This window comes from Peromyscus maniculatus, chromosome 5 (genome assembly GCF_049852395.1).
Source record: "Peromyscus maniculatus bairdii isolate BWxNUB_F1_BW_parent chromosome 5, HU_Pman_BW_mat_3.1, whole genome shotgun sequence".
Lineage (NCBI taxonomy): Eukaryota > Metazoa > Chordata > Mammalia > Rodentia > Cricetidae > Peromyscus > Peromyscus maniculatus.
This window is the reverse complement of record NC_134856.1, coordinates 136,204,628-136,216,981: the sequence shown is the minus strand read 5'-3', so window position 1 is coordinate 136,216,981 and position 12,354 is coordinate 136,204,628. Positions and strand designations below refer to the sequence as shown.

General features: G+C 55.5%; 3 protein-coding genes across 4 annotated transcripts; 2 read left to right on the top strand and 1 right to left on the bottom strand.

Moving 5' to 3' along the window:
- Window positions 1-2,436: 2,436 nt before the first annotated feature.
- On the top strand, window positions 2,437-6,323 carry Mxd3 (MAX dimerization protein 3). The gene is made up of 6 exons (XM_006976801.4): window positions 2,437-2,595; window positions 2,813-2,918; window positions 3,543-3,572; window positions 3,701-3,815; window positions 5,631-5,814; window positions 5,886-6,323. Exons 1-6 carry the CDS (start codon window positions 2,526-2,528, stop codon window positions 5,999-6,001), a joined length of 621 nt encoding a protein of 206 aa, XP_006976863.1. The 5' UTR covers window positions 2,437-2,525; the 3' UTR covers window positions 6,002-6,323.
- Window positions 6,324-6,530: 207 nt separating this feature from the next.
- Prelid1 (PRELI domain containing 1) lies at window positions 6,531-9,445 on the bottom strand. The gene is made up of 5 exons (XM_076573402.1): window positions 9,266-9,445; window positions 8,466-8,691; window positions 7,416-7,529; window positions 7,259-7,337; window positions 6,531-6,973 (listed from the first exon to the last, which is right to left on the bottom strand). The coding sequence occupies exons 1-5, from the start codon at window positions 9,355-9,357 to the stop codon at window positions 6,831-6,833; spliced, it is 654 nt and encodes a 217-aa protein (XP_076429517.1). The 5' UTR covers window positions 9,358-9,445; the 3' UTR covers window positions 6,531-6,830.
- Window positions 9,446-9,860: 415 nt separating this feature from the next.
- Window positions 9,861-11,662, top strand: Rab24 (RAB24, member RAS oncogene family). 2 transcript variants are annotated; one of them, XM_076573403.1, is made up of 8 exons: window positions 9,861-10,003; window positions 10,083-10,151; window positions 10,351-10,429; window positions 10,535-10,602; window positions 10,690-10,789; window positions 10,987-11,033; window positions 11,133-11,195; window positions 11,310-11,662. In XM_076573403.1, the coding sequence occupies exons 1-7, from the start codon at window positions 9,887-9,889 to the stop codon at window positions 11,187-11,189; spliced, it is 537 nt and encodes a 178-aa protein (XP_076429518.1). In that variant the 5' UTR covers window positions 9,861-9,886; the 3' UTR covers window positions 11,190-11,195; window positions 11,310-11,662. The 2 variants fall into 2 exon arrangements, with proteins under 2 accessions (XP_076429518.1, XP_006976868.1); XM_006976806.4 differs by having other exon boundaries at window positions 10,987-11,037.
- The last annotated feature ends 692 nt before the right edge of the window (window positions 11,663-12,354 follow it).

Here is a 12,354-nt window from a genome sequence, read left to right as displayed (position 1 = left end):
CTGCCTCTGCTCCCAAGTGCTGGGATTAAAGGCATGCGCCACCACCGCCCCCACTGCCCCAGCTACTCTTGATATTTAAAACTATTGGTGTAGCTCATTGGGTCAGCTCACTGCTAAGAACATGCGAGATCCCAGGTTCAGTCCCCAGCACATGCGCCATGGTCTGGTATAAGAGCTGACCCCAAGGGACAAGAATCATTGGTGTTTTTAGAGTGTGTATGGAAGGAGGGAAGCCTGGAGACTTCCTGGAGGAGGTGGCATTTGAGTGCAGCTGGTAGAGGCAGGGAGTGGGTAAAGGCGGGATCTGCTGAGGGGGCAGTGGAAGGGGTACTGCCCAGCCCCAGCGTGGGCCTGAGGGTTGTCGGGCCCATCACAGGCTTTAGCAGGGCATCACTTGTGCTAAGGACGGCTGCTCTGCAGCAAGGGAAAGCTGAGAGGGAGTCCAGGGTCTGAGCCAGGTCCCCACACCCTGGTCTCTAACTCTTCCCACCTGCAGAGAGGACTGTGCAGGGTTTGGGGGGGGCTATCCCCTGAGCTATCTGTAGGGTGAGATGCAAGGCTGTCTTCCTTGGGAACCCCTGTCTTCCTTCTCATCCAAGGCACAAGTCCATCTTGGACTCTAGTACCTGGTAAATTGCAACAAGGTAAGCCCACCCCGATTTCTGTAACTGACAGGACTGTGGACCCCCGGCAGCACAGCACCCAGGGGATCTAGGGACAGTACTCTTCCTGCTGATGGAGCACAATACTGGGGCTTCCGTTGGGCCTGGGCCTGCAAAGCATTTGCTGGAGCATTTTCTCACAGGGGCCTCCAAGCACCTTGCCCTTTCCCTGGGAAGTGTTCTGCCTGTCTGCTGCTGACTGATGGCCCCGACCCATATTCATGGGAGGCCTCAGGCTAGGCTGACTTCTAGCACCATTGGGCCAGCTGTTCCCCGCAGCTCAGAGGATGAAGTGGCCGCTCAGTTCCTATTCAGTGAAGGCCCTACTTACATCACCAGCCCTTCCCTCTGCGGGACCTTTTCTTGGAGAGCCTTTCTGTGTCCAGTCTGCTCTGAGTCCGCCTGGGTGCCAGATGTATGGTGAGGTTTGTGGCTGCACTGTGTGTGTGTGCTGTCTTAGACAAATAAAATTAGACACTGATTGGTTCTATGGTGCTCATCTGTAACCCCAGTAGCTGGGAGGTGGAAGGAAAATCAGGACGTGCTCATCTCTGGCTGCATAGTGAGTTTGAAGCTTGATTGTTGGACATGACACCCTATGTCACTCTCTTCCAAAAGGAATTCATCCTCAGGCTTTACGAGGTTGCCTGCTGATGGGGGTTTTAGGGGCCGCCCGCCTGTCCTGTGTCTGGGCAGCTCTTCCCCATAGCTACAAAGTTTCAATCTACAGACGGTTACATAACAGCAGCAGTTCCTGGCTAACAGTTGATTTCTCTGGCAGTGACCCTTCAGAAAGCCTCTTCGGAAGGGGCCTGATTGGCACATACCTGTCTTTGCCTGGCCAACTCTTCAGTCTCCCCTCTCTGCTCTAGCGGACTCTCAGAACGCCCCACCCTTCCTGACTAGGTGTGGCTCCCGCTGGCGGTATTGTTCCAGCAGCCTTCTCCGCGAGGCTGGCAGTCTTGGTCTCGATGGGCCTCCCAGGAGCGGGCTGTTGGGTTGCAATGGCCCTAATGGGAGAGGGCTGCGTGCTTTCGGAGCACTACACAGGCCTTAGCTCTGACCCCTCCGCAACGCTGTCTCACGGTCCCCGAGTTGTCACACTTAGCAGGGACGGGAGAAGAACCCGATTCCGTCACTCCAGAATCCGGGGCCAGATGCTGTGTTTCGTGCCTTGGCTTGGGAAGCTGTTACCTACCGAGGTACTCACGATGACATTAGCGTCCCAGCACATGACGGGAGAGACAGGAGAGATTCTCATTCGAGTCAACGGTGGAAGCTGAAGCCCCGCGAGGACCCACGAGGGGCAGATGCGGGACAGACCGCACCGTGTCCTGCGCCCGCGCCCCTCCGCAGGCGCGTGCGCATCGCCCTCCTTCTCCGCTCGCCCCCGCCCTCATCGTCCGGGTTTTCAAATTTGAAACCTGCGGCTTTTCCCGCCCGAGCCGGGGCCCCGCGGCGGGAGAGGGCGGGGCCGCGCGCCAGCCAACCCTGTCTCGGAGGCTCGCGGCCCGCCCCGTGGATGTGGCGGCGCCCGCGCGCACGTGCAACCCAGGCCCGCGCGACTGCGGGTGGCAGCAGCGTGGGCAGCTCGCAGCGGCCCGCGTCCAGGCTGTCCGGCCCGGCTGAGCGCTTGTCACCAGGGGCAGGAGCTGCGGACTGAGATAGACTGGGCGGCAAGAGGCGGGACGGGCGGGGCAGGGCGGGGCGGCCGCGGTTCCCAGGGGCGGGGCCGGGGCGGGGCGGCCGGGGGCGGGGCGGGCCCTCTGTTTGTGGCACCGTGTCAGTTACATTGAAACAAAAGTGGTTCCGCGGCCGCCAGGGCCAGCATCCCCGGCCCGCTCGCCGCCGGCTGTCGCCGACATGGAGCCCGTGGCCAGCAACATCCAGGTCCTGCTGCAGGCGGCGGAGTTCCTGGAGAGGCGCGAGAGAGGTGAGGACAGACCCCGCGCGCGCGGGCAGGATTTGGCTCCCAACTTGGACAGAGCACGGCTTGAGGGCAGCTGGCGCGCTGCCGCCCGCACATCCACAGGAGTTCGCGGGCGGCAGAGCAGGGAGTGATTGAAGAAAGGGTTCTGGCGCCAAAAGCCTTTCCTTGATCACGCCGTGCCAGGGGCTCTGGCTGACGAGCTGGGTCCTCTCTCTGGCAGAGGCGGAGCACGGTTACGCGTCCTTGTGTCCGCACTACAGCTCCCGGGCTGTCTACAGGAGGAGGAAGCGACCCCTGCAAACTCCTGGCGCGCTGAACAGTGGGCGGTGAGCAGGGATGGGGCAGTGTGAGGAGGGGCGCTAGTCTTCAGCTGGCCCATCTGATCCTCTTCTCACTTCCTTCTGTTTGCCCTTCTGGGCCAGGTACCCTACTCCATCTGCCCTCTCTCCAGACGTGTGTGTGTGTGTGTGTGTGTGTGTGTGTGTGTGTGTGTGTGTGTGTGTGTGTGTTCTACTCACAGACTCCTAGAGCATCTTTGATGTGCCAGGAACTGTAACAAGATAGTTCTGAGTTCCCCTTCCACTCACACTCCTGAGCTCCCCTACAGACTTCTGCGTTTTCGTCCTTTTTCATGTGCAGTTCCTGTTAAATGTTTTCCCCTTGGCTGACTTCTCTGGCAGACTTGCTTTTGGATCAGGTGTCACATCTGTCCAGGGACCCCGTCTTGCTTGGCTGTCAGGGGAGACCCTACAACTACCTGGGCAGGTGTCCTGTATCCTCTGGTGTATGTGTCTTGTCACTGCCTGGGGTTTTGGTACCTAGATGAGCCCTCACAAAAGGCTTACTTGGCACAGATATCTGTAGTGAACGCTGAGCCACCCAATAGCCTGGGCCTGAGGATTGGGGCAGTGCCAACTGCCCCTCACTTCATCTCCTTTTGGCATTGGCAGGTCTGTGCACAATGAGCTGGAGAAACGCAGGTGAGTGCCAACCTGGCCCTGACAGGACCAGGTCCCAAAGACCATTTCTCTCAGACCTTTCCTCCCTTGCTATCCCTCTGCCTGGTGAGGTGGGGCTGGCACTGCCCTCCAGACCCCTTTACCTGCAGGAGGGCCCAGCTTAAGCGGTGCCTGGAGCAGCTGAGGCAGCAGATGCCCCTGGGGGTCGACTGTACCCGATATACCACACTGAGCCTGCTGCGCCGGGCCAGGATGCATATCCAGGTAAGGTGCTGTCTGGCTCCCAGTATCCTTCTTAGATCGTGGGATGATGTGGTGTGGAGGGCCTGGCTGGAGCTTTGAGACCTGCCCCCATCCGGTGTGACTTGAGACAGTCACATGCTTTTAGTTTCCAAATCTATCAAATGGGAAGAAAGCAGAAACTGGGCTGTTCTGAGGCCTTGTAAACATTCCTTTTGTTATGGTATTACTTAGGTCCTAGCTGTTAGATCTTCCACAAGTGTTTCCTCTTCAGTTCCGCCGAGAGTATATGGCTGTTAAAAATAGTCTGTTGTAAACCGTTTGGTGGACTGGAGAGGGCTGGTGCCCTCTCCTCCCACCTTCCGGGCTTACTGGGTTTGGGTTCCGCTGGTACCATGAAGGTGGCTGGAGGCCTGGAAGCAAAGGACCCAGGTGAACCGCTAACTGGTCCCACCTGGCCCTGTCACTGCTTGGGTGGGATTGCAGGCCCCCTGGCGGACAGGAGTGGGTATGCAGATACCAAGGCCCAGGCTGTGCCAGCCATGTGGGCATTTTAGAAGCTGCCTTGGAAACAAAAGAGAATTTTTCCTGCCTTCTGGGCCCATTTGATGAGAGGAAACAGAGACACAGTCAGACTGGAGGTACAACAGGTGAGAGGCAGATTCAGAACCAAGATAATGCCGGACCTGCCTTATCAACAGACCTTTATTAAGCACTGCTGTCAGGCTCTAGTCAAGGGCCACGGCAATCAGTGCCATCAGCAAATAAAGCGTGGCTGTGGGATGTATTTACACTGTCCATAGGTGCACGCTGTCATTTCATGGTTCTGGTTGTCACATAGGCTCCGGTTTCTCCCGTGGAGCTCCTTTGACCTCATTTTCAGGTAGATGAAATGTGCTACTCAGGTGTCGGACGCCACATGGCAAGACCAGGGGCCTTCCTGGCAGCCCCTCCTAGGCTTCCCTTCTGGCCTGGTGTCTGTCAGGCTGCATGTAGATCTACTGAGGTCCATCTCCAGCTGGAAACTCTGACAGGGCAGCCTCAGCACCTAGGGAACTCAAGCCTCTCTCTAATGCAGGCCTTGAGGTTTTGGGCTTCACACAGCCCCATAACATCTTTTTAGGGTTCTCTCTCTGCCTACCACAGACAAAGCTGGACTCTGCAAGCTTCCCAGGGTTCTCTGCCTTGGTAGTAACTGAACCCTACATCTTAGTCTAAGTGAGGACACACATCCTTCTGTACCTTGTCTTGAGTGTTCTGGCTTATTCTCTTCTTAAAAAAAAAAAAACAAAGTTATTAGTATGGGAGAAGGATCAAACCCAGGGCCTTGCACGTGCTAGGCAAACACCTTACCACGGAGCTGCTCACCTAGTGAACCAGTAGCCTCTAGCCTGTAGTCCAATAATTTAAATTAGGTGGCAGTGCTTCCAAGTACACTTGACATGAAAAGTCTGGTTTTCCACCATGTAAATGGAGACCAATCGGACAGCGCCATGCTCAGACTGTGCGCAGCAATAGAGCTGCAGTCAGGTGGCTCTGTCTTGTTGGCCAGTCTTGCCGGTTAGGATGCCAGTCTGCCAGTCTGTACTGACATTATATTCCACCTTATTATGTGACTATGCCCGAAAGGCATTTGAGATTGGGGTATCCTGCCATCCACAGCCATAAAGACAGATCTATGTAGATAGAAAGGCAGGAGGTAGTGGCCTCCTGGAGGATGTGAAACCATCTTGGGTCCGTTTATGTGGCTGCCTGTCTAGTACAGACAAAGGCCCTGGTGGCCATAGAAAGGCCAGGCCCTGGGCAGCTGACCCAGTCCCTGCCCTGGGGGTTCTGCAGAAGCTGGAAGAGCAGGAGCAGCAGGCCCAGCGGCTCAAGGAGAAGCTTCGCAGCCAACAGCAGAGTCTGCAGCAGCAGCTGGAACAGCTCCAGAGGCTGCCGGGGGCTGGAGAGCGTGAACGGCTGCGAGCACACAGCCTGGACTCTTCCGTTCTGTCCTCGGAGCGCTCGGACTCGGACCAAGGTGAGTGCCCCACAGGGGCAGGGCTGGGTGGGGGCGTGTAGGCGGGGCTCCTGATGGGTTTCTCTCTGCAGAGGATGTGGAGGTGGATGTGGAGAGCCTGGTGTTCGGGACTGAGAATGAGCTTCTTCAGAGCTTCAGCCCTGGCCAGGGCCTCAGCTACTCACACGGCACCAGTACCTGGCTATGACACTGGCTGCCCAGAGCAGCCTTTACTCCCTCTGGACTGAGCCTGCCAGGCAGTGGCCCCACACAAGCCCCAAGGTCTGCTTAGAGCCACTTGGAGGAGGCTACAGAGACCCTTGTGTGGGCACAGGGCTCTCTGGACTCAGCTGCAGAGCTTGAACCCCGGCCACCCTCCCCACTCCCCAGGGCATTTTAGGTAGCCCTTGGCTCTGCTTTGCTGCCCACCACGGGACAGGAAGCCTGTAGACCTCTTGTTCCTGGGCAAAGCCCCAGGCCTCTGCCCCACATAGACGGCAAAGTATTTTCATTAAAATCCTCTTTCGTAAGTTCCCGTCCATGGTTTTGCGTGATGAGATGGAGGAAGTCCCAGCCACAACTGGAAAAGAGGAAATAAGATCAGTAGCTGCCAAACATGGTCCTGTGCTGGGCAGTGCGCCTCTAACACAGTGCAGCGGCTGCTGTTTGTGGAGCCGAGGCAGCCATGTGACTTGCGGGAGGTCCAGATCCAAACCAAAGCTATCTGACTCCGGAACTGGGGCCAATCAAATCAAGTGTTTATTGAGTGCCTGTTATGTGCTAAATATTGTTCAGAGAATAAAACAAGGAGCCCTGCCCTCGTGGAGCGTACAGTCTATCATGTATGACCACTTCACCTGCACACTGCTTTGACCCTTTCTGCCCAACGGGGTAAAAGGAGGCTGGGCTCAGGAGACACTCAGCCAGGTGTACTGCAGATGGGGACCAGGACACCGCCCTACCCCACCACCCAGACAGCAGAGAGGGCTGGAGGTGGATTTTTAATAATCAAGTACACTGAGGAGAAGGAGAGGGAGCTACACCAGCTGCTGCTGCTGCTGCTTGGTGGCGGCCTTGTTGGCCAGGTCCTTGGCCTTCTCTGTAGCTGCCAGTGCTGTCTCCTTGGCTTTCTCTTTGGCTTCTTTGGCTGTCTCAACAAGTGTTTTGGAAGGGGCCTCACCTGTGGCAAATGACAGGAGGCTGGCTTCAGATGACGAATAGAAGACCCACTCAATCCCTCCTCAACCATGGCAGTCACTGTTTATGGGCCAGGCTTCTTAGGAATGGAGTATCGTCCTGTTTCCTGACAGCCCCCCCCCCCCCTTTCAGGCACATTACAAGAGCCTCGGGCTCAGATCTGGGCAGTGACTGGCACAACACCTCACTGGTCAAGTTGAGGTAGGATCATCCTAGCCACTGACAGTGAAGGTCCCTTAGTCCCCCACAAAGTGTCCAGGGCTCTCACCTTGTAGCTTGGCCAAGATGTACTCAAAGCCCTTCATCGTCTTGGTCACATTGCTTTTGAACCGGGCAAGACCAAACTCCTGGCGGGAGAGGGAAGAACATGGGAGAGCTGCTCAGGGACCCAGAGCCCAGCCTGGCCCAACCCCTAAATCTCTTACCTGGACAGCTCTAGAGACGCCAAATAAGCTAGAGGAGACCCAGGCTTCCCGACGGATTTCGGTCCAGCCGCTGTTGTCGGGGTTCACACAGTAAACACAGCGCTCCTCCACCACCTGCACAGGAAATCAGCCTTTGCTTTGCCCATTTCCACAGACTCAGACCCGTCTCTATGGTGCCGCCCCAGCCAGTACCACATTCCTGCACACGACACTGGGTGATCCTTGCCTCGTTCACAAGGGGAGAGCAATGAAAAGAAAGTTCTTTCTATTATGTATCCCTAGGCCCAAAAAGAAGCCATTCAGCCGGGTGGTGGCGGCGGTGGTGGCGCACGCCTTTAATCCCAGCACACGGGAGGCAGAGGCAGGTGGATCTCCGTGAGTTCAAGGCCAGCCTGGGCTACAGAGCGAGATCCAGGAAAGGTACAAAGCTACAGAGAGAAACCCTGTCTCGAATAAAACCAAAAATAAAGAAAAAAAAAGGCATTCTGCCTCTACAACTTCTCTGTTGACCCTTAAAAGTAGAACACAGTCTCTTGGGATCAGCCAGTAGTCCAGCCTGATCCTGGGTTTTGCTTAGGGCCTATAGATCTAGACATGTGCAGTGTTTCTAGGCCTTCTGTTTCCTGATAGTCTATACACACACAAAACCATCTGATAATAATCACAGCTTTTACTATCAAAGTGAGTGGCAACTTCCTGAAGAGCACAGATAGTCACAAACACACCACTGTGCTGGTTACCTGTCAAGTCACTGTCTCCTCCCCTCCCCCATCATTCCTGAAAGCCCACCCTGTATGTATGTATGTCACACACCAACCAAGTGTTTTGTGCACAGCACTTGAAACAAGTTCTGAAAAGAGGTGATTTCCCCCACCATCTGAGATGCAAGGGACAGGCACAGAAAGACGGACCAACCGAAAAGGGGCAATCTGAGGGAATAACTCTACAGACTTTGCTCATTATCATTCTAAACTTGCTTCAGACCACAGTAGTTTCCACAACTCTGAGATCTGAAGGGCAACTATTTTGAAGGACCAAAGGTGGTCTCACCATCAGCCGGGCGTGGTTGATGTTCCAGGTGAAGGTAGTCATGGTCTGATTCTGCGGGTCCACAATAGAGTCCTCCAGGATGTACACCGAGTGAGCAACGTTGGCGGGAAACAGTCGCTCTGCCCAGCGTGGCATCCTATTGGTCTTGGTCAGGAGTCTCCGGGACAGCAGCTTCTGGTCGGGGGTCACCTCTCGGTGCACTATGTCTTCCGTTAAGACATGTTTGCTGTAGGTGTTAAAATAAAGATGATTCTCAGAAGTCTGCTCCTGAGAAGCTGTCTACTAGGGTTTCCATTTGGAGCCTCCAGTTCATGGCTTCCTGCAATCTGACAGCGCTCTGGACTCGGGTTCAGAGTGAAGAGTATACTGAACCTATCCCCGGGGGCAAATTCCAATTCCCTCCCCCTCCCTGACCTGGTTTCTGAGGCTTTCCAATCTCTCAAGATTTGTACCACTAGAGAGCGCTACGGGCAGGTGAGCAGGCCATCGCCAGGATTTCCAACCCCAAGATAACTCCCATACCGCCGCCTCTTCCTGTCTCACCACCTTGAGACCACAAATTAGAACTCTAGAGCCTCACATAAATCATAAGCTGGCCAGTCTTCTTCGAGGACCTTGCAGGCTTGGCCTGGTCCTAATCTTAATAAGGACTTTGTGCCCTAACTGGAGCCACAGTTTCAGGGATACCCCACGTCAGATTGGCTGTCCAGTCTTTCCTGGCCCCAATACTCAAGGACAGCCTACACTCCGATCTCCAAACGGAGAAAGGAGGGCAGTTCGCTCTACCCACCGCCACGTACCTATAGGGGTTCGGGTACCGTTGCCAGAAGGCAGCGAACACTTGGTCCCAGGAACTTCGGAGCACACTCTGGCCCAGGAAATACTTCACCATCGTCCCGACCCGGGCGGGCTCAGCACCCGTGCAGCATCAGGGTGAAGAGCCCGGGGGTGGGGGGCGCGTATCTCGGTGCACGCCCGCCAGGCTCGCAGTTCAGTCACCGCGGCGCCGCGCCCAGGTCCCTACCGCCGCCATGAGGGACTATAAGACTGCGCGACGCTTCCGGCGCCGGCCGCGGAGGATCGGCCACTTCCGGCGCTCGCGTCACGTGACCGGACGTCCCACCTCTTGTCGTCCAGTCCCGGAGGTGCGGGTTGAAGTTAGCTGCGGGGACCTCGGTTTCTGTCGGTAACCCCGGCGCAGCGGAGCCGCAGTTGCAGTCACGCGGGTGAGCGGCGTAGGGCCCGGCGGCGCGGTGGAGGGCGCTGTCCGCGTCCCCGCGCCGCGGCTTTGCAAGGGACGGAGCGCCCCGGGCCGAGGCGCCGGGGACCTGCGAGGTGCGAGGCCCTTGGGGTTAGTGTCTGAGGCTTGGACTTCGCCTGGGCCGCGCAGACCCTGACGTGGGTGAGGCGGCTCCGGGAGCATGAGCGGGCAGCGCGTGGACGTCAAGGTGGTTATGCTCGGCAAGGAATACGTGGGCAAGACGAGCCTAGTGGAACGATACGTGCACGACCGCTTCTTGGTGGGCCCCTATCAGAACGTGAGTGTACCCCTCCGGACCAGGCATGGGAAGAAGGGGGCTGGCCTGCATTCGACTCTTATCTCTTCCCTGGTTGCAGACCATCGGGGCTGCCTTCGTGGCCAAGGTGATGTGCGTTGGAGACCGGACGGTGACTCTGGGTATTTGGGTAGGTTCCTGCGGGATATAGTCTTGAGCAAAACCATCCCCGAGATTTAATGTCTTGCCTCTTAAACTAGCCAACTGGAGCCTCATAGAGGTCGTTTTTCCTTCCCCACACCCATTCACTTATCTAAAAAAGGGGGGTCTGGAAGACGCGGACCTAATTCGTAGTCTTGTGAAGCTCATTAACTCCCTTCACCTCCCAGGACACAGCAGGATCTGAGCGCTACGAAGCCATGAGCAGAATCTATTACCGGGGTGCCAAAGCTGCCATTGTCTGTTATGGTAAGGGGTTGGATTCTGTCCTATTCAAGTAAGGGTTGGGCTACAGGCCAGCATCAGAGGGAATCCACTGATCCTTGGTTGTGTCTCCTGTCTGACCCTACCAAGACCTCACTGACAGCAGCAGCTTTGAGAGAGCGAAGTTCTGGGTGAAGGAGCTACGCAGTTTAGAAGAGGTAGGTGGCCAGATCTCACGGATCAGGATCAGCGACAGGGACTCGGCTATTCTGTAAAAATAACCTCAGCCTTGTCCTCTGCTATAGGGCTGTCAAATCTACCTGTGTGGCACCAAGAGTGACCTGCTGGAGGAAGACAGGCGGCGCCGTCGTGTAGACTTCCATGATGTCCAAGACTATGCAGATAGTAGCTGTTCTAAAGCCTTTGAGGATGGGGAGGGGGTTGTGTGTGTGTGTCAGGGGGCGGGTAATACCTGCTTGAGTGGATTACAAGGACAGAAGACCGACAGCCTTGGCTGCTTTCTGGCCTTCTTGAACCCGTGGGATCCTGGAAACTGAACTGTTAGCTATATTTAGGTCTGATTCAGTCACTTCTCTTTGCAGATATCAAAGCCCAGCTCTTTGAAACATCCAGCAAGACAGGCCAGAGTGTGGGTGAGTGTTGTCTTGGGGCCTGTCAGAGGAGCAGGCAGAACACTGGGAGTTCTGGGGCTTCTGGCTCCAGGACCTCACTGATCTTTGCTTGCCAGACGAGCTCTTCCAGAAAGTGGCAGAGGATTACGTCAGTGTGGCTGCTTTCCAGGTGATGACAGGTGTGTACTTCCCTACCCTCTAACATTTCCTCTAGGCTCATGGTCTCTAGCCCTGTGGGTGACTTACCTGATCACCCACCATAATGGTGCTAAGCAGCCACCTCTCTCTGACAGAGGACAAAGGTGTGGATCTGAGCCAGAAGGCAAACCCTTACTTCTACAGCTGTTGTCATCACTGAGTCACGATTCATCTGGCCTGGGGGAGTTACATGAGTTCCCCAGAGGGGCTGGACCCAATCCTTGTCTGGGCTGGCGTGGTCAAGTGTCTGAGCTATTCCAGGTGCCCATGGCAGCAGAGGTGGCACCTGCCTGTGCTGGCCCATGGAACGGAGGCAGTGTTGGGCAGACTGTGGGCATGAAGAGGGATAAGGGCTGATTTTAATCCCAGGCTTCTGTCCTGGACAGAACTTCTGTCCACAGATTATTTAAGTAGCTTCTGAACTGTAAATAAAATTGATGCACTGTGACTCAGAGCCCCTTCCCTGCGGTGTGCACTGGGTATCACAACACCCAGTTGTTCCTGGGGCCACTTGCCTGGCCTCACTTTCTAGAAGACTTACCACATGGAAAGCAAGTAACTAGTCACTGAAATCATGGAGAAGCAATGGGCTCTCATGCCCCCACGTCCATGTGCGCTTGCACGTATATGTACATGTAGAGCAAACCACCAAGGCTTCTAATACCAGCAAGAACTTTACCACTTAATGATACCGCAGTTACTTTTTCTTTTATGGGGATGAAGACAGGTTTAGAGGCTGGGATGGAGGAGTACAAAGCTCATGAGAAGAGCAAGGAAAGCACCTAAGTTGTACTCACAGATGAAAGGCTCAGCCATTACCAACCTCAAGACAAGTGGTTTGGCCAGCTCTACTTCTGGTAGCATGTCTAGACCTGTGGCTCAGGGCTGTGACTCAGTCCTAAGCTTCCCAGGAACACCCTGTAATGAATTTAACAAGAGGCAATCTATAGTTCTGCAAGTCAAAAAGGCCTTATGGATCCAATTTAGCTTAAGGACTTAAAACTGGGACGTGGTGGCGCTTGCCTTTAATCCCAGCACTAGGGAGGCAGTCAGGTTAATCTTTGAGTTTGAGGCCAGCCTGGTCTACAAATTGATTTCCAGGATGGCCAGCGCTACACAGAGAAACCTTGTTTTGAAAAA